This window comes from Canis lupus, chromosome 22 (genome assembly GCF_048164855.1).
Source record: "Canis lupus baileyi chromosome 22, mCanLup2.hap1, whole genome shotgun sequence".
NCBI classification, from domain to species: Eukaryota; Metazoa; Chordata; class Mammalia; order Carnivora; family Canidae; genus Canis; species Canis lupus.
In genome coordinates, this window is record NC_132859.1 from 35,601,191 (window position 1) to 35,624,052 (window position 22,862).

The 22,862-nt window shown below is 38.9% G+C and overlaps 1 protein-coding gene across 13 annotated transcripts in view; it reads right to left on the reverse strand.

Annotated features, from left to right (window-relative positions):
* Positions 1-5,063: 5,063 nt before the first annotated feature.
* Positions 5,064-22,862, reverse strand: part of NEK10 (NIMA related kinase 10) — a 222,816-nt gene continuing 205,017 nt past the window's right edge. For all 13 annotated transcript variants that reach the window (XM_072793048.1, XM_072793047.1, XM_072793042.1 and 10 more), the window contains 4 exons: positions 17,411-17,519; positions 15,357-15,409; positions 15,216-15,271; positions 5,064-11,120 (listed from right to left, as the gene is read on the reverse strand). In XM_072793048.1, coding sequence (XP_072649149.1) covers positions 11,072-11,120; positions 15,216-15,271; positions 15,357-15,409; positions 17,411-17,519 — 267 coding nt within the window. In that variant the 3' untranslated portion in view covers positions 5,064-11,071. The remainder of the gene's footprint in view (positions 11,121-15,215; positions 15,272-15,356; positions 15,410-17,410; positions 17,520-22,862) is intronic.

Here is a 22,862-nt window from a genome sequence, read left to right on the forward strand (position 1 = left end):
AAGAATAGAGCATTTTTGTCCTATAACTATTTAAGGTATTCATCAGTGATACATACAAACAAAGCAGATGCTAGGACCTAGAGGCAAGATAATACCATTAAATAAAGCATAAAGAGAATTTTTTTAAGTCCTATAAGTTGAGCAATCTTATCTTGTTGATATAAACTAAGAATTTTGCTTGGTAAGATTGAAAACAGTATAGAGCCATGAAGAAAGAATCTTGGTTTTCTTACGGGGTTCTGGGTTTTCTTGTTTGTTTGTTTTCCACTAGCTATTGGCTTCTTAACTTTCCTGAACCTTGTTTTTTTTTTTTTTTTTTTACCTTGTTTTGTTTGGTTTCTACAATACTATCAATTATATCCTCTTTCACAGTGGCTGTTACGATGAATAGATATCTGCAAAGTACTTTGCATGGTGCCTGCCATTCTGTAGCCACTCAACACACCTACCCCTCCCCAGGACAAAGTAGAGACTGTGAATTTTGAGGTGAGAATTTTAGAAATTAGTCTCATAATTTTACTGCTGTAGGTAAATCTAGCACTTCTTTAAACTGATCTGATTACTGTTAAGTGGACGAAAGATTTTCCAACTCAAATATTATCGGTCAACTTATTTACTTGTGTAGTTTGGTTTTTTAATCCATGTAACTCAGCAAAACTAAAAAATAGAAATGCTAGTTAAAGATGAAGTCATAATTTTGTTTCAAAGTTAGCAATTCCCTTTTATTGTTTCTGAGGGAAAAACAAAACCAAAAATCTATTGTACTATAAAAGCTCCTGATGCTGTTATGAAGTCTACAGGATAAAGCAGGAAAACAAATAATGTTTCCATGATATTTCATATCCCTTAAAGTTTAAAATGTGCATTAAAAATATTTCAAAATTTAGGAGTGCAAAAGAAGACAAGCTTTAAGATTAAATAGTATAAACAGTATTGATTCTTGAAGTCATTGTGTTATGTGGATCGAGATGTTTTCCCATGAAACACAGAGTTAAACAGGGTTCGAATATAAATAAGAAAAAAAGGGAAAAATAATGAGAGTTGAGTAGATGATCGTAAATGTGGCCAACATAAAGCTTCATGCTACTTCATCTGACCAATGAAAATGCTGGCCAATAGGAAAAGGATTGAAAGATTCTGTCTACCTTCTGGAAAGAGTGATAGGGGTGTGTGCGTGCGTGTGTGTGTGTGTGTGTGTGTGTGTGTGTGTGTGCATGCATGGGAGCACACAGGCAGGAAGGGGAAGTACTGGGGTACGGAGTAGGAGGGGCCAGGAAAGTGTTCCTAGTGGCAGTTCTCCTACTGAACCCTTGAGGAGCCTGGCGCAGGTGCTTTTCTTCCTCTTATCTGGCACTCTCTGGGCAAGCAGACTGTGAGAACCACTACTTCACTACCACTCCCTGCCTTTCTGCACCACTGACTTTGCAATACCCATTCCGAACTTGAGCTCCTGTTACCAAAATGCTAAGGACATTACTGGTAAGGCCTGACCAGGCATTGATGAGAGGAACACAATAGGACACGACAACCTTTGAAGATTGTCAAACAATTTTTTTTCCAATATAAATAGTGTAACAGAGATGCTAATGAGCATTTCAATAGCGTAGTCACCTCTTATGTAATTCATGCTGAAAGGTACATGTTTGTCATAGGAATTCATTTTTTGGCAAGGGAGAAGATATGATCATCTAAAAGGTTCACAGTGGGATTAATAAGCAAAACTCAAAAGCATTTAAAAAATAAATTAGCAGACACCAAGATGCCCTTTAGTTTGGTTGAGGTTATTTGAAAAAAAAATTCTCAAAGGAAAACTGGTGAAGGACAAATGAGAAAACCATTCCATCTCTCTAAGAGACAAAATGAGAGACAGCTAGCTTTTCCTTCTGACAGCAGGGAATTTTACTTCTTTCTGAGTTATTCTGTGTATGGTGAATGGAGATGCAGGAAGACCACTTCTTCCCTGTCTAAAAGTTCTTTTTACTTCCTGGGATGACTTTTCTTGAAATTCTGACCTCATTTGATCTAAGTATAACAATAGAATCACAGGGGCAAGGGGTGGATGGAGCATGGGAAGGGATGCCTCCAAACCATTTCAGGAGGTAAGGGAAGTGCCACAGCCCTGTTAATCTACCCTTTCTTTATGTTGCTAATCTCTGTTATCCCACCGATAGCCAGAGTCCCCAAAGACCCTAGGAAAGGAGAGGAGGCCAGGGGAGTGCGGTCACTATGCCTAGTTTCATTCCTGCTTGATGGGGACTCCATACCAGAACACAGCACAGTGACACCAATCATATCCTTAGCACATATACCATTAAGAGATTGTTAATCCATGCTCATCACAAAAATCTGAAGCTAATTTTAATTTGGCCATTTATATTTTTGCGAGTGCCTTGTGTAGTCTTCCCTAGAAGCATATCCTAATGTATGGGATGGATTCATCAGGAAGTGCTGCCAGAAAAACTAACTGATGAGTGGGGAAGTAAGTCAGGGACCAGAAGGAAGCCAGGCTAGGACATGTTACCAGGCACAGTTCCACAGGGGGTGATTCAGTTCTACAGGGAACTGTGGAACAGTGATGAGCATACCTCAGGGCTGTCCTAGTCAGGGCGGAGGGTATTGGAGGATTCATTTGTGTGAACGTCTCTGGAAGTGGTTAAGGGCTGCCTCTGGAGAGTGAAGTTCCCAGGTGTTAACCTGTGCCCGCAGACAACCGGTTCCTGCAACCCAAGGACAGTCCCCTCCAAAGAGACACAGATGCAGGCTACTGGGAGAGAAAGGGCAAGGAAGCCACAGGCACAGAAATAGTCCAGGATTTGTGGACCTGGGTGGTTGCAGGCTGATACGGCTCTGAGTGCCTTACCTCTACCTTAGTACTAATTCTTATATGAAGCCTTGGTTTAATAAGCTTTGAAAGTCAAATCCACTAGTGTCTTACCTTCTACAGATGAGGAAGCTAAGCTCTAGAGAGGCTAAATCCTTGCTGTGAAGGCATCCAAATAGAAAATCATGGAGTTAGCATTCAGTCCCAAGTCTGCATGAGCTAAAGGCCCAAATCCTTAATTATATTTACCTCTTACTTGGTGTGCAAATAAATTTAGGGAATTTTAGACTTTAATTGATTTGTTTTGTGATCCTTGAACAATTTGCAATATGTGTACCTGTATCCTCATTATGAAAATTACAACTGTTTTCCCGGGTTATATAAACAATCTTTTTGCACATGCCAAAGATGGTTAAAACATCTGTGGCAACACTGCATGGCTCGAGAGATAAAATCAGTACATCAGCAAAATTAATTCATGCCATTTTAGTCTTCATATAGTATGACAGCAAATTAAATCTGCATGACAGGGACAGCTTCATATAAATCTCATATAAGGAGCAAAATGAATATAAGATTATGTGCTCAATTTTGAGAAGGGGGACAGAATCTTTATATTTGGGTGACATTTTCCTTTACGCATAATGTATTTCCATTACTTATGATGTATTTTTTTAAGATTGGAGTTTGTAGCTATATCAAGCTATACTCTATAATTCACATATTTAATTCTATTCTCTTCCATATAAACATAATCACTGAGAACAATCAATTTGTTCCCATTTAATAAAGAACTAAAATAAAGAAGCAGATTACCCTGCATGGAGTTTGAAGGATGTGCTTCTCCTGAAAGCTTTTCTGGCTTCTAGAAGAAGAATTTCCATTCCTGCTTCTCATGACAGTGATAGAGGTCTGTGGCTGGGTTAGATTTGGTTTTCAAACAGCCTGCTGGAGACATCTGAGTCCTGGGATGGCAACTAGAAATGTTCTAGAATTCAGGTCCTATAGTCTGTGGTGATTTTCATAAGACTACTTCACACAAGTCCTCCTTCTCCAGGTGTGTTGATATTGATATTTCCTATTTTATGGCCCTAATTTCTTAGATCTCCCTATGCCTGTGACCTTTAGTACTATACTCTGTGGCAGACATACCCTAAGGTGACCTTAGGGTCACCTTAGATCAGTGACTGATCTCCTTGTGTAATCCCCTCCCTTTGAGTATAAACTGCAACTGTGACTTGTTTTATAACAACTAGAATGTGATGAAGGTGACAGGGTGTCACTCTCCTGATTTGGATATGTTATAAACCCTCTTCATGGACGGTGAAAGAGATCAACTCTCCTGCTGGTCTTGAAGAAGCAAGCTGCCTTGATGTGAACTGTCTGTGGGCAGGGCCATGTGGCAGAGTGATTACAGGTGGCATTCAGTTGCTGAGGACTCCAGTCCTACAAACAAAGAACTGAAGTCTGCCAATAATGACCTGATCTTGGAAGAGGATTCCAAGACTTGGAGGAGACCCCAGCACCCTTCCCATACTTTGATTCCAGCATATGAGAGAACCCTGTTAAAATGTGCTCAAACTTCTGACTTACAGAAATTTTGAGATAAAGAACTTGTGTTGTTTCTAACTGCTAACTTTTATAGCAGTTTGTTACACAGCAGTAAAAACCTGATATAATTTCCCACACTAATGCCAGATCTGACCACATGATCTGCTTTGGCCAATGGGAAGTGGGAAAACCTGATGCAAGTAGAAGCTTGACAAGAGAGTCCTGGGTTTCTGCACTGGCTCTAGCTGCTGCCACAAAACACATCTGGACTAGGCTGTGGGAAGGTGTAAGAGACACACAGGGGGAAGAGCTGACCTGTCCCATCGGGGTCCATCTAGACCATCAGAACCAGGCAGCCTGCCAGGTGACCAGATGCACATGAGGGAGTTCAGCTCAGATCAGCAGAACACCCAGCTGACCTACAGACTCAGAAGAAATAATAAATACTTGTTATCTAAAGTCACTTAATTTTGAAGTACTCATTATGCAACATTGGTGGCAGTAGATAGTTGCCATCAGTTAAAGCTGTAGGAAATATTTGAGCATAAACATACATGATCACCTTTTTGGAGCTTTTTTTTTTTTTTTCATCAAAAGATTCATTAGCATAGAGAAGAGATTGAGAGAGCTAGTGAGAGAAAAGCGATGATCATTTGCTACAAACTTGACAAAAAGAGAGATTCTTTTCCACTAAGATTGAAAATACATTTTTAATTTTTCTTTAGCATTTTACAGAGCATATTTAAGCAATAGCAAAAATAAAGGCCACTTGCATCTTTTATATAAATCTTTCATAGAGGCATTACCTTTCTCTTCTCTTCCAGGGCCTTAAACTTCATCACTTCGGAGCCTCAATGTGCTCATGCCAGAAGTTTTTTTGGAGGTTTGGGGAAGATAAAATCAGGTGCAGAGGAAGAAGTCCATCAGCCCTCTCCTTCTGAACCATGCCCTGTCACACAACTCCCCACACTCCCTCTCACTATACGAGAAGCTTGTAACCATGCATGACCCTGATAGAAATGCCCCATATGCCAGACAGAAGAGAGGCCCGCAGATGCGACTGGAACAGAAAGGGATATGCTCCTGGAAGCTACGGGAGAAAAAGTGGATTGAAGGTGCTTTTCCATCCTGTGGGTGCAGTGGACCTGTGGCTGCTCAGAACATGGAAGCTCTGGGCAACATGAGATTAGGGGCTGCACTTTTTTTTCAGAGAGCAGTTCTGTTCTTTTTGATCTTCACAAACTCGCCACTGGGAACAACAGAATATAGGAAGCATCATAAATTAGTTTTGATCCACTAAATGTCAGTACACAAAATGCACATAAGAGATTTTCCTTTGAGGTGATTTTTGTTTTGCATTTTGGAAGAGAACAATGATGGAATCTTTCCATTGCCTGATTATCAACTGGTTTACTCACAAACTGAAATACATTGAAATGCTTCTTTTCTAATCTAGCTAAGTGTAAATGTATTCAAACCTGCCTGCATTTATCTTGAACATCCACATATATTTCTTATAATATTTGGTTTGCCAGTCCAAAGAGGCCTGAGGCCATGGAGAAAAGATGGGGAAGCAAACATGGTGCCAGTGGCAGAAACATATTCCCTGAATGGCACACAGAATCATATCCTTGAGAGGAGTCTAATGTCTTTCAAATGCTTCACAGGGACCCTGTCCTAAAGACAGGACTTATATATGATTGGGGTGTCTTAGGGGCGCATCTGCTGCTCTTCTGGTGTTCAACTCACTGGTGACAGTGCAGAGAGACCAGTCCATCAGTAACCACATGTGAGAGAAGACACCAGATCTGCTGCTTCCAGGAGACCCAGAGCAGGAATCATTCAAGCATCGGGAACTGCCTGGCCCCCTGACTGCCCTGCTGGGAGATGCCAGGCTCTGGGATACCACTTGCCTTCTACTTGCCCTGTGACTTCTCAGTTTTTATTTGCAGATTGTCCTAACTCGATGAGTCATCTTCTAAGGGATTTCACTTCTGGGTGCTTATATTTATTTGCCTCCCTCAATATCATGTGGGGTTCATACAAATACTTCTTACATTCCTTCTTGATATAAGGTATCCCTAAACCAGCTCCATTTCCTTCCAAATTCACTGAAATATGAGGCAAACATACTTGTGTGAAGGGCAAGGAAAGCTAAAATGTAATAGCCATGTACAAGCATTATATTTCTTTCCAGAATTCTAACTTAAATGGTGCTTGAAATGGAAAACTAAGTCATGGATTAAGGATATTATTTTATAAGTAGCATTTGCAGTCTGACTTACAGGTGCTAAGGCCTCAAGCTTTTGTTCCTCTTGGTCTGTTATTCTAGTTCAAACCTCTCTCTGCTTGTTTTATGGAACCAGTTCATCACATGTTTGCAAAAACTTCAGCTAATTTTTCATTTGTGAGTTCACCAGATCAATTCCAAGCATCTATCCAGTCAAAGTGACAGTCACTTTCCATAAGCAACAAAACTTCTGTCTTTGTTCAGATGAAACAAAGGTAAGCTACTTCCAAATGGCAGCCCTTAAACAGTCACACATTTGCTCTAATGAATGCTCTTCTGTTATCTCTAAATACATTTCCTGGGTACAGTGCAAAGCTTCATAGTACAAAATGGAAAAAAAGGCAGCTTGCTACAGTTTGAGGAATAATATTCAGTCTTCAATTGAGAATACAGTTCACTTTTATGATAAAATGAATAAACTTATAAAGATGTTAAAAACTGGTTCATTACTGCATGTATGTAGTAAAAAAAATCTAACCTAGCTCACATACCAAGAATGCTCTATGCTTCTATGGAGCACGATCTTCATTTTTAAAACAACTGTTGCCCATGGACCCAGAAGACATGTAAATTTGCAATATCCATCAGTCACTCTGTCAAAATCATAAAATCCTTCCTATCCCTCTTGAAAATCTCAAAGCAACATCACAGCAGGAATGTAATCAACCATAACAGTTATATTTACAATATGCAATTTAACCACAATGACACACATAAGAATTTCTTTATCATAAAGTTGTTTCCCTGAGACATTTGTGTCTTCCTATCAATGTGAAAAATGGCATCCAAGGGTAAGCAAATTGCTAGCAGCACATTTCAATGGAAAATATAATCTATCCAAAATTCTGTCAATTTCCATCAATGGACATAGTCTGGAAGACCCAAAAGTACATAAAATACACTTATTATCACATTCAGTTGCTGAACATGAAGAATTTCATGTTTAGATGGAATTTCACCCCAAGAGTCAAGATCAACATAGAGAAGCACTGTGCTTCTCTTGCTCACGAGCCCTTCATAGCTGCATCTCTGGGTTGCCAAGGAGCTGGTTCAGATTGATTCCTTTGCATTGCCTCTCCAGCTCATTTCTGTGTTCATGAATACACACCACAGAAAAAGTAAAATGCAAGCAATAAAAGTACCTTACAAAGAAGTTTTTCCTGCCTTCAAATAGAAGCTGAAGCCATTTCTAAAGGAATCCAGTATATCTGTACACAGTTCCTTGCCATTCCAAAAAAGGGAGAGAAATAGCAATAAAAATATTTTGCAATTCAGCAAATGAGATGGAGGGATGCGGATACTATGCATAGTAATACTGATACAATTGACTAAACAAAATTATTGCCTTCCCACATCTTACATATGAGTGGTGATTAACTGATGGTATTGCTGGAATTACATGTAATCAACTGGCCCTGTACCTGTTGTTGATCATCAGGAGTCATAGTATTTTACAAGGCATAGATGGTACCTCTAAGAAGACCTTATCTCCTAATCAGTTCCATCACTTGGGTAGATTGCATAATAGTAGATCTTAATTCTGCTTTAGAATGCCCAGCGTATGCACACTGCCCAGTGCCACAGAAGTGTCCACCTTAAACTCCGGCAGCATTTCTCAAGTAAGGTCCTGAAATTCACCCATGAGAACTGGGTCTAGTGTCCATGTTACTATTGCTGGAGACCTCCAGTTAGATATCAGACAACCGGAAGAATACAAGGTTAACAACCAGCAAGTACATATGCCTGCTGCAGTCACTTCCCTGCAAATGGAACATCTTGCTTTTAAAAAGCAAATTAAGGTTTCAAGTACACATATTCAGACAGAGTTGGTAGATCAAAACATAATTAACTGAAGCATTTGTATATCCACAGTGATCTGAAAAGGCTGATTCATATTCTGTTCCATACAAATATTCAGTGACTGAGAATTAGACGAATTCACACGGATTCCATTGCACAACAAATAATTAACAATTATACGAGAGAGAGAAAAAAAATTTAAAAGCAATCAAGCAAAGGTTACGAGGCCTATTACCCTCAAGTAACAACTTCTTTGCACTAGAGGGCAGTTTGGAGAGTGAAAACAAAATGATCATTCTTGTTTTGTAAGGGCGGGTGCTTCTTGTCGCAAAGTCAGAAAGCGAGGGCTTTTGAAAAGACAGCATCGCTGTTGGGATGAGACTGCATGCACCAGAGGGATCCCTCTCCAGTGCCTCGCCTTCTCTTGGAGGCCTGCTCTTGCCCTGGGAGAAGGTGGATCCAGTGACTGGTAATTTAAGAAAGGAATCAAATAGAACACATTCATGACTTTGGCAAAAGAATTCCATCAGCATAGAGTTGACAGGCCTAAAGCTGTACAGCAGGACATCCATTTGTTATCTTTGTTAATTCGTACTGGCTTCTAGCATAATAAATGCCACTCCTATGGTCTAAAAGAAATAGTTTGATGGAAACACTTTGTTCCCTTTCTGGTCAATAAGGTCAACTGTATGCATTAGAAAATACCTTCAAACAGATCATCTCTCTCTCTCTCTCTCTCTCTCCCTCTCTCTTTTACCAAGGTGTAACCTCTGAATACTATTCTTTTCTAAACTTTTTTGACAATATATTATCATTTGAGAAAGAACTTTATTGTTCAAACTTTTACCCCACAGTTGCTTTGTTTCTAGGTATTGGCTCCTATCACAATTAAAATTTATGCCCTTGTAGGCCTCTGCCTCTTACACAACGAGGAAATGCGCCCGTTTCGTACAAGAATAGAAATAAAAAATAATAGTGCAAGTTCAAATTCAGTTGGGCTAGGAATAAAATTTTACCTGGGTAAATCAACAAAATCATTTTGATTTTACACATAAATTTCACATATGAATGGAGTTGGTTTATAAGCTGAAACTGACATTTTTCATTACTGTAATTGCATCTGTTATTTTAAGTTACAGTGTATTTGTAATCATTAATTTGGTTTAAAGACAAAGATTCATTGGCAATTTTCAAAGTCATTAGTTAAAGGAAATTTGGGTATCATTTAAGTGTTGAACATACAAATTGTAAAAGCAGTATGGATTCACATTAAGAGATTTTCCATACTATACAAAAGGTTATTATGTTTCAGCCATTGTAAATATATTGAACTAAATCCTGTTCAATCATACTAAAAATATATCAATGCAAATAAAGATACCAGGACTCAGTGAGAAGTAAATAAAAAGCATAATTTCAGCCTTCAGATTACTAGTTATATAGAATTAAAATGTTCTTTAAGCAGAAGTGCAGTCTGGCTTGGCAATAAGGGCATTTCTGGATGGTACACCAGTTATAAGCCAGTTGAAGAGATGTTAGCCCAATAAGAATCTAGAAAATTTTCATCATAAAGTCTCCCTACATAGGAATGGAACATTATTTGGCATTCTGACTTCTTGGGGGTTTTTTAGGGATGCCTCAATGAATAAATAAAGGACTTATATTTTATTATATAACTTGTTTTCATTTCAAATTCCCAAACAATAAAAATTTTAAAACAATATAGGTGATTTTAGTGAGAAGGGACTTAGAATAAGGAATATTGCATGTCTTTCATAGATTCTATGAACTCTTCAAAGTGCTCTAAAAACACTATAAGTTTGATTAGCAGCAAAGCATTAGCCTAATCAAAACCTCTCCTCCCTCTCCATATATATAGTATACACACACACACTGTACAGCAATATATTCTATTAGTCTAGCTTACATCCAACAATTTGACAGCTATTCCCAGAGTCTGTGCAAAGGTTACAAATACTGTCTACTGTCTTCAGGCCACTAGCACCCACTGGTTAAGAGAGGACCAATCCTTTCCTTAAAACAACAACAACAACAACAACAAAATTCAATTACCTATTTTGAATTTCTTTTAAAATGAAAAAAGGAGGTGAATACAGTGAATTGCCCAATATATTATTACTCTGGGGTCTTTAATATTCTCTAAAACTATTTTTATACATGGAAGGCTAGATGCCTTTAAACATAGTTTCTGTAATCCTAAATATAAAACATTCCATTGAAAAAGATGACATTTTGTTTGTTTTTTTTTTTTTGGTTGTTGTTTCTTTTTTAACTTGGAGGAAAGTTCTGTGAGGTGCAAGTTTCCTCCCCACAGATGAATTTTGCAGCATTTTCTTCCAGGAGCACACTGAGAGCCCTGTCATCCTGTGTCTACCGCATCCGAGGTAGCCTTCGTACAGAGCCTTCGCATGCTGCCGCGGCCACATAACCTAGCACAGGACCTACAGAGAGAGGCCCTGGTGGTTCCATGACATCTTGGTCTTTTCCACACTCTTCCAGCAGCTCCCAATCCTTGGGCATCTGGTAGAGCTGAAGTCTAGAACTTGAACTTCACTAGGAAAACGAAGTCCATTCAAAATGCAGGGTTTTCATCTTTTGGTTGGGTGATTCTTGGTCCCCCATGGATAGGAGTGATATCTAGAAGATTCAGAAGTGGAAAGAGTTCTTTATAATAACATACATTTGACTTCACACATTCAACTTCAAAAGCAGCCGCTCAGGGATATATGTAAATAGATCACAGTGAAGAACAGGTGATTCTAAACATAATAGAATGGGGCATTTTTAGAAAGCCCCCTTTTGCTGAGTCTTTCTCAAATTACAAACTCCATTGGAAATGATAATCCTTTATGGAAAAACAAACACCTATTCAAAGTAGCATGTAGTTTTAAACATTTAATTTGCATGTTATCAGTTAATTGGGAGAAAAAGCAATGCAAACTGTAGATTTCTTCTCTTACAAATTCTACTTCTTTTTTTCTTCAAGATTTTATTTATTTATTAATGAGAGACACAGAGAGAGAGAGAGAGGCTGAGACACAGGCAGAAGGAGAAGCAGGCTCCATGCAGGAAGCCCAACGTGGGACTCGATTCCGGGTCTCCAGGATCAAGCCCTGGGCTGAAGGCGGTGCTAAACAGCTGAGCCACCCGGGCTGCCCTTGAATTCTACTTCTTAATACAGATTTCACTGTTAAAAATGTCAACATGTACCCCTAAGTTTATAAGGAGGATATGCCTGCCATCCATTCACCTGCAGGATTCAAACAGTTTTACTCTCACAAACAACAATGATAACATCAAGGCATGCAAGGCTATCACCTTCTGGTAAGGAAGCTAACTGTTTATGAATGTATAATATAATTAATCATTCACCCCTGCAAATGATCAAGAATAGTGTGCTTTGGGCTGGCCACATTTATTCTGACCTTATTTCATTGTCTTTACACTACTTTCTTCCTCTCCCTTCCTGGTTGCCTAGAAATGAGGAATCCCCCATTTTGCCTAGGTCTCCTTGCTGCTATTTCTGTTTCTGTTATAATTTCATTTTCCTAACGCAACATTATTGTGCCTAAGATAGTCTTGCTAACCAACAGTCCTAGCAGTCTCCCCATTATTTAAACCATTACAGGAACTGTCCCAGAAGACAGCTAGTAGATAATGGTTTTATCCTGAGCCTTCAGTTTGATGATGGCATCTCTCTATCCCTAACTAAATATTCACTCTAGGACCTAGGCTAAAAATGTGCTGTGTCTTGACTTCATGATCTAGCTGCTGTCTGGGTGTTTGGTAGATACATATAAGTTTGAACTGTCTTATGTGGTAAACATTAGTAATACAGAAATTATGTATGCAGTTCTCTGTGTGACCAAGATCACTATAACATTTCGCTATGACAGTGACAGTTAAGATAATGACAGAGACAATGAGAACAACAGCAGATCTGGGTAGATATTGGTGACTGGTAGGTGATTTAAAACACTGTTTCCCATTTCTAACCACCTCACTAGGGCAGCTTTCTGAACTTGTATTCCAAGTGAAAGACTGAAGAAATACTGGAGTAAACAAGGTTAACAGATTTCTTCCTTATAGCACATCTCAGACTCTGTAATGATGTGTGTCACCATCCTCTAAAAATGGAAAACTGTACTTTCAGAGTTTCCCAAATATATTTGATCATAAAACTTAATTTTTCAGGGAACATCTATTAGCATCTTTGATAATATTGGCTATTCTATGGAACCTATTAGGGAAAATATTGATTCTAAATCCCTGTTCATGTCCAGTGATATTTAGCATCTTCAATCTTTTGACTATGGAAAAATCATCACTGACATCGCTGATTTGATTCATATTTGAACTATGTGTATTTCCAGCCTGAGAACTCTTAGGTGCTTCTAAGTGTTGGCTGACTTATTTCTTGGTAATTAATTTGGAACACCAGTAAACAAGTATTTAAGCACAACCAAGTGTTACTTTTATTAGTAAATTGTGAAGAGTCTTCTCTCAAGCTATATTCTATCACTGTTATAAAAAGATGAAAAGGGAATATCATGGATATAAACATTTTTTTGTGAGTGATTCATTTTAATTTGGTGCATTTTAACAAAATTTTATGTATGCTACATCCAAAGTATTTTTCTTGAACTTGATCGTTTAGAATATGTCTCCATATTCTATTCACAATTCTGAATATAACTAAATAATTTTTTGTCTTCATTATTAGGCATCTTTTTATCTATTAGAATGAGAAAATTTGCAATGTCTTTTAATATAGGAGTGAAGCTTTAGAAATAGAAATGTTTGAATTTTTTAAAACTTAGGGATAGAACTGAAAAGGGATAAGTGTAAATTTAAAAATAAGACTAAAATTATTTTTAAGGGAAAATAAGTGCTCTTGTAAAAGCTTTCTTAACTATCTTACACACCTCACTTTTTACTGACAGTGCAGTTTCTGCAAAAGTATGAAGCCATTCACTGCCCACAATCCTGGGCCTCTAAGAATATGCAGATAAATTATGACAAAAGTAACCTTTGCCCCAACTCCAAGCCAAAGGCACTTAAAATAAAAAGGGGCTAAGAGTCAAAAACAAAGACACTTGTCCTATCAATGAAAAGCTGGATCTACTCAGCCCAAGAATAAAAAATGAAAATTCAAAGTCTCTCCAGGGAAGGTGGGAGGAGAGCATTTATGAAGACAGTGATTTCTATTAATAATATACTTTTGGAAAATGAGAATTATTCATTTCTCTGTAGTTATTAATCACAACAGAACTAAATTGACAAAGGTAGTATTTTGGAAATATATTATCAAGCCAAAAGAGCAAGCAGTTGAATAATCTTATTTGTGATTCATACGAACAACTTGTTGAAATAAAGGAAGCATAAAAAAAAAAGTTGGAGACGGAGCTAACCTCAAAAAGAATCTAATTTCCATAAATAACATAAGAGCTCTTGAGGTCTCTTTCTCTTACCCAGACTAATATCTTTGGGGACGAATTCTGTAATGATTTAAATAGTGTTCACAAGATAGCGTCATGGCCAGAAAGGAAGGCAGTTCCTTCAGGCATAAAAGGCTACTTTGAAAGAACAAATTAAAGCAACTTGGAGCCACATAGAATGTGGATGTGGTTGCTTATGACCAATTTGATGATTCAGTAATGAGGGGGCTCCTTGGAAAAGTCGAGGGACAACTCATGTGTAGGCATTGTCAGTGCCTACATCCTCTCATCCCTGCCACTTTGTAGCATGCTGGCCTATTTTCCAGCTGCCAACACCTGCATTTCTTTTCCTGAGGGTTTCTCTGGCCTCTGAAATCTGTTCTGTTCATCTTACAGAAGACCAGAAATGCCAGGGAACTAACATTCTCTGTGAGAAAGGCCACAAAATATGACCAATGGAAATGGTAGGACAAATACCTGGGCTCCCTCAGTCCCTGAGTGGGTTATCTGAGGTATGTATTCTGTACTTGCTCTCAGATTTCCCCAGTGGGATCAAGTCCTAGTCAGCCACAATGGTAACTCGCTTGAAAATGAAACCTTTACTGAAATATTTCTTCACTCCCCTACCAGTGTTTTCCAGAATTGCCTCTAAAGTAAACTAACTGCACTCAAAACTTTGTGGCCAACACTATGCTCAACAGTAAAATGCAGGAATCAGAAATGCACAGAAGTGATAAAACACTATATTTTTAGAGCACAAATAGTGCTTATGTTAGAAGATAATACACAGCCCCAGTAAACTGAGGTTTCTTAGTTAGGCTAAGCAAATGGTAATACATAACAATAAATTCCTTTTCCACAAATACATCTTAAATTCACGAGAAGTAATTCTTTGTTTAGTCGCATTTCCCACTGCATTCTATTCAAATAAGGGGTAGATTTCAGTGATGGAAATCTGAGTTTACAGCTCTACTAGGATGGAAAAATGTTTAATTTTAAAGAAAATCCTAGAAATGCTTTTTCATTTCATTATGTTTCTTATTTTTTTCTGGAAGTAAATTACTACTAAGCTATCACCCTTTCTTTTTTTCAACAGAGAAACAGAGCTGCATCCATACAAAAGATAGGCAACATACATTCTACCTATGGTTGTATCTAGCCTAAGCCAAGATATTTCTTTAAAGTATTTAAAATAAAAGTTGGAAAAAAAAGTCTCTGTAATCCAGAATAATCAGATCTAACATCCAATGATCCAATTGATCCTTCACATTTAAAAGAAAAATCTAGAAGTCACCTGTTAGATGTAAAGTTGTAATAACCACTTTCCTCTAGGACTTCTTCAATCACAGTCTGAAGTCAGAAAAAAGAAATTCAGATTAGTATTGCATTAAAAGCACCAAAATGAAATTGTTCAAAGGTACTGCAAAAACCTCACCTGCATCTGTTCATATGTTATTCCCTCCTCTGAATCAAAGCTGGTACGCAGACCTGAAATAGATAGGGTATGGAAAGTCTGACCTTTGGTTCACATTTTCTTAGTTAGACTTTGTTGGTAATTACAACTCAACTGTAGTGAAAACAGTTTAGTTGTGATAAAGATGAGTACTTAAAAGCACTTTCCAAATGATCTTGCTTTGAATATTCAAACTCTTTGTTTCTCTTCCTTTAATAACTGGCTGCTTTGGAGGCAGCCATAACAAAGTAATATACAAGGTTTAGGGGCATTTCTCAGTGTATAAACTGGGCCATTAAGTAAGAGAAGTGTGTGTGCCTACACATGAGTGCATATGTGTACATGTGCGCACATGCACAGGCAAGGTAAGGCATATTCCAAACACAAATGACCTGATGGGCAAGTTTTCTAATTAAAAACCTTTCCTTCAGCCACAAGGAAAACCAGTAAATATGTACTAGAAAGAAAATGAATTCTTGGAGGCAGAAATAGACAGTGAAAAACAACGAAGACCTGGCCCTTTCCTACAACTGCCAAGAGAGAAATAAAGTGTACTTAGTGCCAGAAGGCAATACTTTCTCTGATGTGTGTTCTAAGGATGATACACCAGCACCTAGCCCAACTGAGTGCTACCCAAAGCAACACTGGCCAGCTTCCACTCTAATCAATCAACACGTGTTTGCAGGGAGGCCCAGGAGCCCCCTCCACTGAGCAAAGACAAAAAGGATGGGTTGAAGTTGAGGTGAGGCATGAGGCTGATGAGTCAGTCCTGGCAGTTCCTCTTCAAAGCTCGGTGCCAAGGTGTCCCCCAAGAGTGCCTGCAGGCTCTGCTGTCTGAGCCTGCGGCCTGACTGCTCTGATGAGACTGGTCTGCTCCACCCTGGGGTGGCACCTCCAGATGCCCTGGACGTCTGTCAATTGCCTCTCAGGCCACTCAGAGACTTCCAGCAGAGCTCTTGGTTTCAACAGCATCACTACTGTAAGAAGTCTGGCCTGCAGACTGTCTGACCTGCCCTGGAGGCACTTTTAAAAGCAAAAGACTTTAGAAACCAGTTTATTCTGATCTTATGGGTTTCTCGGGGATTATTTTAAATGTAATTCTGCCTACAGGTTGGCTTTAACCCAGGAGTCCAAGAGGTAGGGAAAGCTTGAGAATCAATACATGAAATAATTTGCCCAAATTGAGGAGGGGATGGCGAGTCCCCCTTTCACTGTCATTCCTATCCCTGACACCAAGTGACCTAACTAGTTTATAGTGATTTGAATATTATTTAGGAACTCTGAATCCTCAGAGTGGCTTGAAGGCCTCTTCTTAGAGTTCAATTATCACAAGAGTCACATTATCCTGTACCCCTTCTAATGGCCAAGCATTTTTTCTATGTTTACATTGATCCTCATTATAACCTTATAGTGCCAAAGACCATGTTTACTACCATTTTATAGGCAAGGAAACTGAGGTTCGAGAGGCCAAATAATTTGCCCAAGGTCAAGTGCTAAATGTTTGCGCTGAGGTTCAAATTTGGGTATCCAGGTTTTGAGAATCTGCACCTTTAATCCCCATGCTATATAGCCTCCTGATGAGAGATTTATGTAAAAAAGAAAAACAAATTAAATATGTTTGATGTAGATTCTTCAGATAAAGTTTCAAATGTTCTCCATTTTAAATATTCAAACTCTTCATTTCTGCCTTTTATCTCCCTGGATGCTTTTGGGTATTTGATTTTCCCTCATCAGATAAGAAGAAATAGAAGGAAATACAATTCACCCACACAGATTCTGCTGTTTGTTTATGGCATTAATAAATGATCAAGGAAGCTGCCACAACAGGGTAAGATAAATTATAGGGAATTTCTATATTCCTACTGTATATCCCTTCTAACCATTGCCATAGATAATCAAAATAAGTTCTATTTTTCTTTTAAATTGAAGATAATAAAAAAATAAAATAAATTGAAGATAATCTTTTAAGGATAGTTGTTGATCCAAACAATATATATCTTTGTGAAAGCCCGATTTCCTGTGGTAAAGACCATTACCTGCTGGTTCGTCTGGGGACAGGCTGTTTCCACCTGATGAATGATGTAATAAATGGTAATCTGTTGTGAAAAAGTTGGGCTCGATTGGTTCTGGAGATCCCTGAGATAACTGGAACGGAAAAGGCAAAGCCACAGGTTATTCTACAGTCAGAAGCAAATGACAGGAGACCTCTTTCCCTATGTCTCAGCATGGAGAATTTAGTGCTCGTGGTTTTCAATCTCTTGTAAATAGATAAAGGCACATCTTCCTTTCAAAAGAACTTATAAATCAGAAGCAGGCAAATTACAGTGAAAGCAAAGTAGACAATTCCCTGGTCACATGAAAAAATAAAAAGAACTCTGCACTTTATGGCTTTATGAGAGGAATAAACAATGAAGTGTAAAATGAGGTAGGGAGTTCTCGCTTCCAAAAGGAGGTATGTTTCATGAAGACCAGCAGGATTTTTAGAAGCTCTGCAGCAGAAACACTGGAGCCAAGCTTTGAAGGATGGATTTGGGTGGATGCAAGGAAGCAAAGCAGACATTCCAGGTGAGTAGAACTTGGGGGGCAAAGCCTGGGCACTGCATACCAGTAGCAAGGTGATGAAAGGGATATGACAAAAGTCCATGTTATAGAAGTGTGGGGATCTAGATTGAAGAGAGGAAAGCAAACACCCTTTATTAATTCAGCAGGGATTTTTTATCAGCTATCATGTGTCACACACACACACAGATCCAAACAATGAAAACAGCCAATGGTGGCCAAAAATTGTATTCTAGGAGTTTACTGCCTAATTAGGGAGGAATACATCTGTGAAATGTCCACCTGGATATATGTGAAATTGCAACTGTGCTGAATGTACAGAAGGATGGGCCTATGGTTCTAGGAGGTAACAAGCAGATTTACCTTAGACGGGAAAGGCTTTCCCGAAAAAAAAAAAAAAAAAAAAAAAAAGGACACTTATGCTGAGAGCTGAAAGAATGAGTAAGAATGAGTAAAGGATGGAGACGGAAGATCTTGAGAGGCAGGAAAACAAGCATTTGCAAAGACACAGGAGGAAGCAGACAGACCCTAGATAGTACCTGTGGCTGGTGTGGGACAATGAAGAGAAAGACAGGTATGAGATGAGGGTAGAAAAGATGAATGGATAAAGAAGATGTGGTTTATGTATACAATGGAATATTACTCAGCCATAAGAAACAACAAATACCCACCATTTTCTTCGATATGGATGGAACTGGAGGGCATTATGCTGAGTGAAATAAGTCAGTCAGAGAAGGACAAACATTATATGGTCTCATTCATTTGGGGAATATAAAAAATAGTGAAAGGGAATAAAGGGGAAAGGAGAAAAAATAAGTGGGAAATATCAGAAAGGGAGACAGAACATGAGAGACTCCTAACTCTGGGAAATGAACTAGGGGTGGTGGAAGGGGAGGTGGGGGGTGGGGGTGACGGGCACTGAGCGGGGCACTTGATGGGATGAGCACTGGGTGTTATTCTATATGTTGGCAAATTGAACACCAATAAAAAAATAATAAAAAATAAAATAAAATAAAATAAAATAATAAAATAAAATAAAATAAAATAATAAAATAAAATAAAATAAATAAAATAAAATAAAATAAAATAAAATAAAATAAAATAAAAAGAAAGGTGGGCAGGGCTTGGACCAAATGGGACTGTGAATACTGTGGGGAGGATTTGGCAGTTTATGCTTAGAGCCCCTGAACAGCTTTCTGGGTGTGTGTGCATGTGTGGCGTGGTCAGACTTCTGTTCTGAAAGGATCACTCTGGACACAATTGCATGACAGTCTGCATGGGGCTAGAGATGTCAGGGTGGATGTAGACCCAGAGAAGGCTCCTGCAAATAATGTGGGCCCAAAAAACTAGATGCCAGGGTTTGGATGGTGAGGCAGGAAACTGGAGGCTGGGCCCCAAAAACTAGATGCCAGGGTTTAGATGGTGAGGCAGGAAACTGGAGGCCACTAAGGTTTTTTGGTATGCTTAAAAAAAAAAAAAAAAAAAAAAAGAGCAGTATTTAGAACTTAGTCTGGCAAGATGGATTGGAGAAAGGGGAGGTCAGCAAAGAAACTGTGACAGTAGTGCCAGCAAGAAGTGCTAAGAGTTGGAACTAGGTGGTAACCAAGAGGAAGATCAAGTACCCTTCCCTAATAATACCAGTAGTGCCTACAGCCACTTATGAGTACTTAAACATTCTAGACATACTGGATGTTCCATCTGATTCTTGCAACTACCTCCAAGGTAAGCATTATCCCAGTTTTACAGATGGGGACACTGAAAAGGAATGTGCTCAAGGAGCATAGCTAGTAAGTGGCAGAACCAGGGCTATGACCCAGGGCTTCACATCAAAGGGCAAGCAAAACCACCTATGCAAAGAAGATCCAAAGATATTAATACTTAAGGAACAAAATAAATAACATGGAGCAGCTGAACATGACTGCAAAGTTTAAAGACTGAGTGGAAGGAAAACATGCCTCCAGTAATAGTGATACAGATGCAGGAAGGAAGAAGAAGATAGAGAGTCCAATTCTGGACATACCAGCTAGGCAAGAAAATGGTCACCCAGTAGGAAGGATGTGGATGCTACCACAGAACCAACTGTTCAGAGCAGCTGCCCTGATGGCTGCCAGAGGCGCTGAGGTAGTTCAGCAGTCCTGGACCAGTGCTATGTGGGCACTCTCTCCTCTCAAACATTCAGCTTAGAGAGGTACTCCCATCTTTGGCATATATGTTCTGTTTGGAGGAATCCTTAAGACCCTCCTTCTGAACTGACATAAAAGGGCTCTCCTGCTCTGAATAAACTTAGTTTATATAAACTATTAAACATAGTATCTATAGTTCTAAAGAGCAAAGGACTGTACATACTTTTGAACTAAGCCAAGTAAATACTAAAGAGAACAGACTGGGGGCAGCTGGGTGGTTCAGTCAGTTAGGCATCTGCCTTCAGCCCAGGTCATGATCCCAGGGTCCTGGTACTGAGCCCCACTTCAAGCTCCCTGCTCAGGGGAGTGTCTGCTTCTCCTTCTCCCACTCCCCCTGCTTGTGCTCTCTTCTGTCAGATAAATAAATAAAATCTTTAAAAAACGAGAGAGAGAACAGACTGTATCATTGTTACTACCCCGCTCCCCCAGAACTCACTGATTTGGAGCAAGCATTGAGCAATTTTAGCACTTCATTGTTCAATTGAGAATATAGTGCTTTTAGCCAAAACCTAAATGAGAAATAAAAAAAGGAACAAAAAAATGTAATCTTCATTAAATTCCTGAACTGTATCTTCTTTTCCTTATCATAAAATAAGGTTGCCTTTGCTGCAGAACAACTACACCAATTATTTGGAATCTAATCAGTGGAGTTAGGACTCTGAAGGAAATGAAACAGTATAAATGAAATTAGGTGACAGAAGTGAGAAAACTTTTGACGCGTTACATCACATATCACTCACCAGTCCTCTGATCTTTTTTCCTTTAGATTTTCCTGTCCTTTTTGACTGTTATAACATGTTAAGACATAATATATTGTCTTATTTTTCATCTTCTCTAACCTACAGCTTCTTTCTACTCTTTCTTATAAAGTTTTTATAGGCCACTTTGTTGACAGACATGACCAGTGTTTATACTCACTATTCTCTGATACTTAAGCACTCACACACGTATGCATGTGCACCTTCACATGGATGGTCTATCATCCACACTCCATGGGATGCACATAGCATCCCTCCCCTCACCCCTACTCCCCCTGGAAGCTGATGCGCTGTTTATATTTCCACCAAAGATTATGTTTCTAACAAAGAATTCCCAAACTCAAAAAAGGCAATCTACAACCAGGAGCTCATCCTCTCAGAATCTCCATTCAGACACTGAAGGTGGTATCTAGGGAGAAGATGAATAGTGTCCACCCCCCCCCCCCACACCCGCTGGGTGGGACAGCCTTGCTATAGGAAGTTCTCTACTTGGTCCAAACAGGTGGGCACTGCTGATTTATGATGCCCTCATCAGGCCCTGAAAAGGGCTAGGCAAATATAAGGCATAATTATTAATGTGCATAAAAAGACATTAATTAAAGCAGAAGAGGAGCAGTCTACTAATTGGAAAAGAGCCAGAATCCTGGAGTTAAGAATTAAAGAGATGCCAGCTATTGAATAACGTAAGCTTGACGTTGCTGATCTGAGCTGAAGTACAGATTAGGAACCAAAGAGAAATGCTCTCCTCTCCTTGCAATTTATTTATTTAAGAAAAGATGTCATTTTTCCAGTAGAATTCCCCAGCCTGGATTTTCTGACTATCCCCATGGTGTCATTTAACATGTTCTCTTGGCCCATGTACTTGCTGCAAGTGGGTAGCTAGATGTAGAGCAGAGATTGCCAAACTTCTTCGGTAGAGGGCCAGATAAGAAATGTTTACAGATTTACAGGCCATGTAGTCTCTGTCACAGCTCCTCAACTGTGCCTATAATGTGAATGCAACCATAGATAACATGAGTGAATTTATGTGGTTGGGTTCCAATAACTTTATTTCCAAAAACCATAGTCTGCTCCCTTCCAAAATAGAAGCTTCCTCAGATGCAGATCCAAACTTTTAGCAAATATATTTCATAGATGGTACTGCATGTCTGTCAGGAGACCTATAACATCTGGATGCCCCTCTTTCGGTGACATTAGCAACCCACTGGTGATCATGTCTAGCTCCATTATTTCATTAGAGGCTGCAACACCGTATTTTTATACCTCTGGTTCTTATTAGCTGAAGTATTACTTTAATAAGAAACTCCCCCCTTATCAATTGAGTTACCCTGGGATAAAATTCTTAAGGCAATGGCAGAAAAAAGGTTTGATTCTTTCCTTCTGTAAGTAGTTTTGAAAATAATGAATTGGTTACTTAGCATCCTCCGAAGGAAACCAATGAGGGATTTTTTTTTTTTACTCTCATGAACTCTTAGATTGAAACTTTATTTAATGCTTTCAATCCACTGCAGTTATTATTCTTTTTTAAAAAATATTTTTTAATTTTTATTTATTTATGATAGTCACAGAGAGAGAGAGAGAGAGAGAGAGAGAGAGAGGCAGAGACACAGGCAGAGGGAGAAGCAGGCTCCATGCACCGGGAGCCCGACGTGGGATTCGATCCCGGGTCTCCAGGATCGCGCCCTGGGCCAAAGGCAGGCGCCAAACTGCTGCGCCACCCAGGGATCCCTGCAGTTATTATTCTTATTGATGCTCTAATTATCCAATAGATAGCCTCCTTAAGTTGACTCCTGAGTCCTATTGACACATCCTCAGTAATCCTTGAAGGCATCTTCGCTACATGATCTATTATGTCAAGACATTCCATCTAATCCCTTTTAGTTTCTGCTCTAGAGCTGCTATCAGTTATATTTCCAAGAGAGCTCACTGCCGCTTGCTTAGTTTCTAAACAACTTAGTAAAAATATTAAGAAATATGTGTAGTTTTTT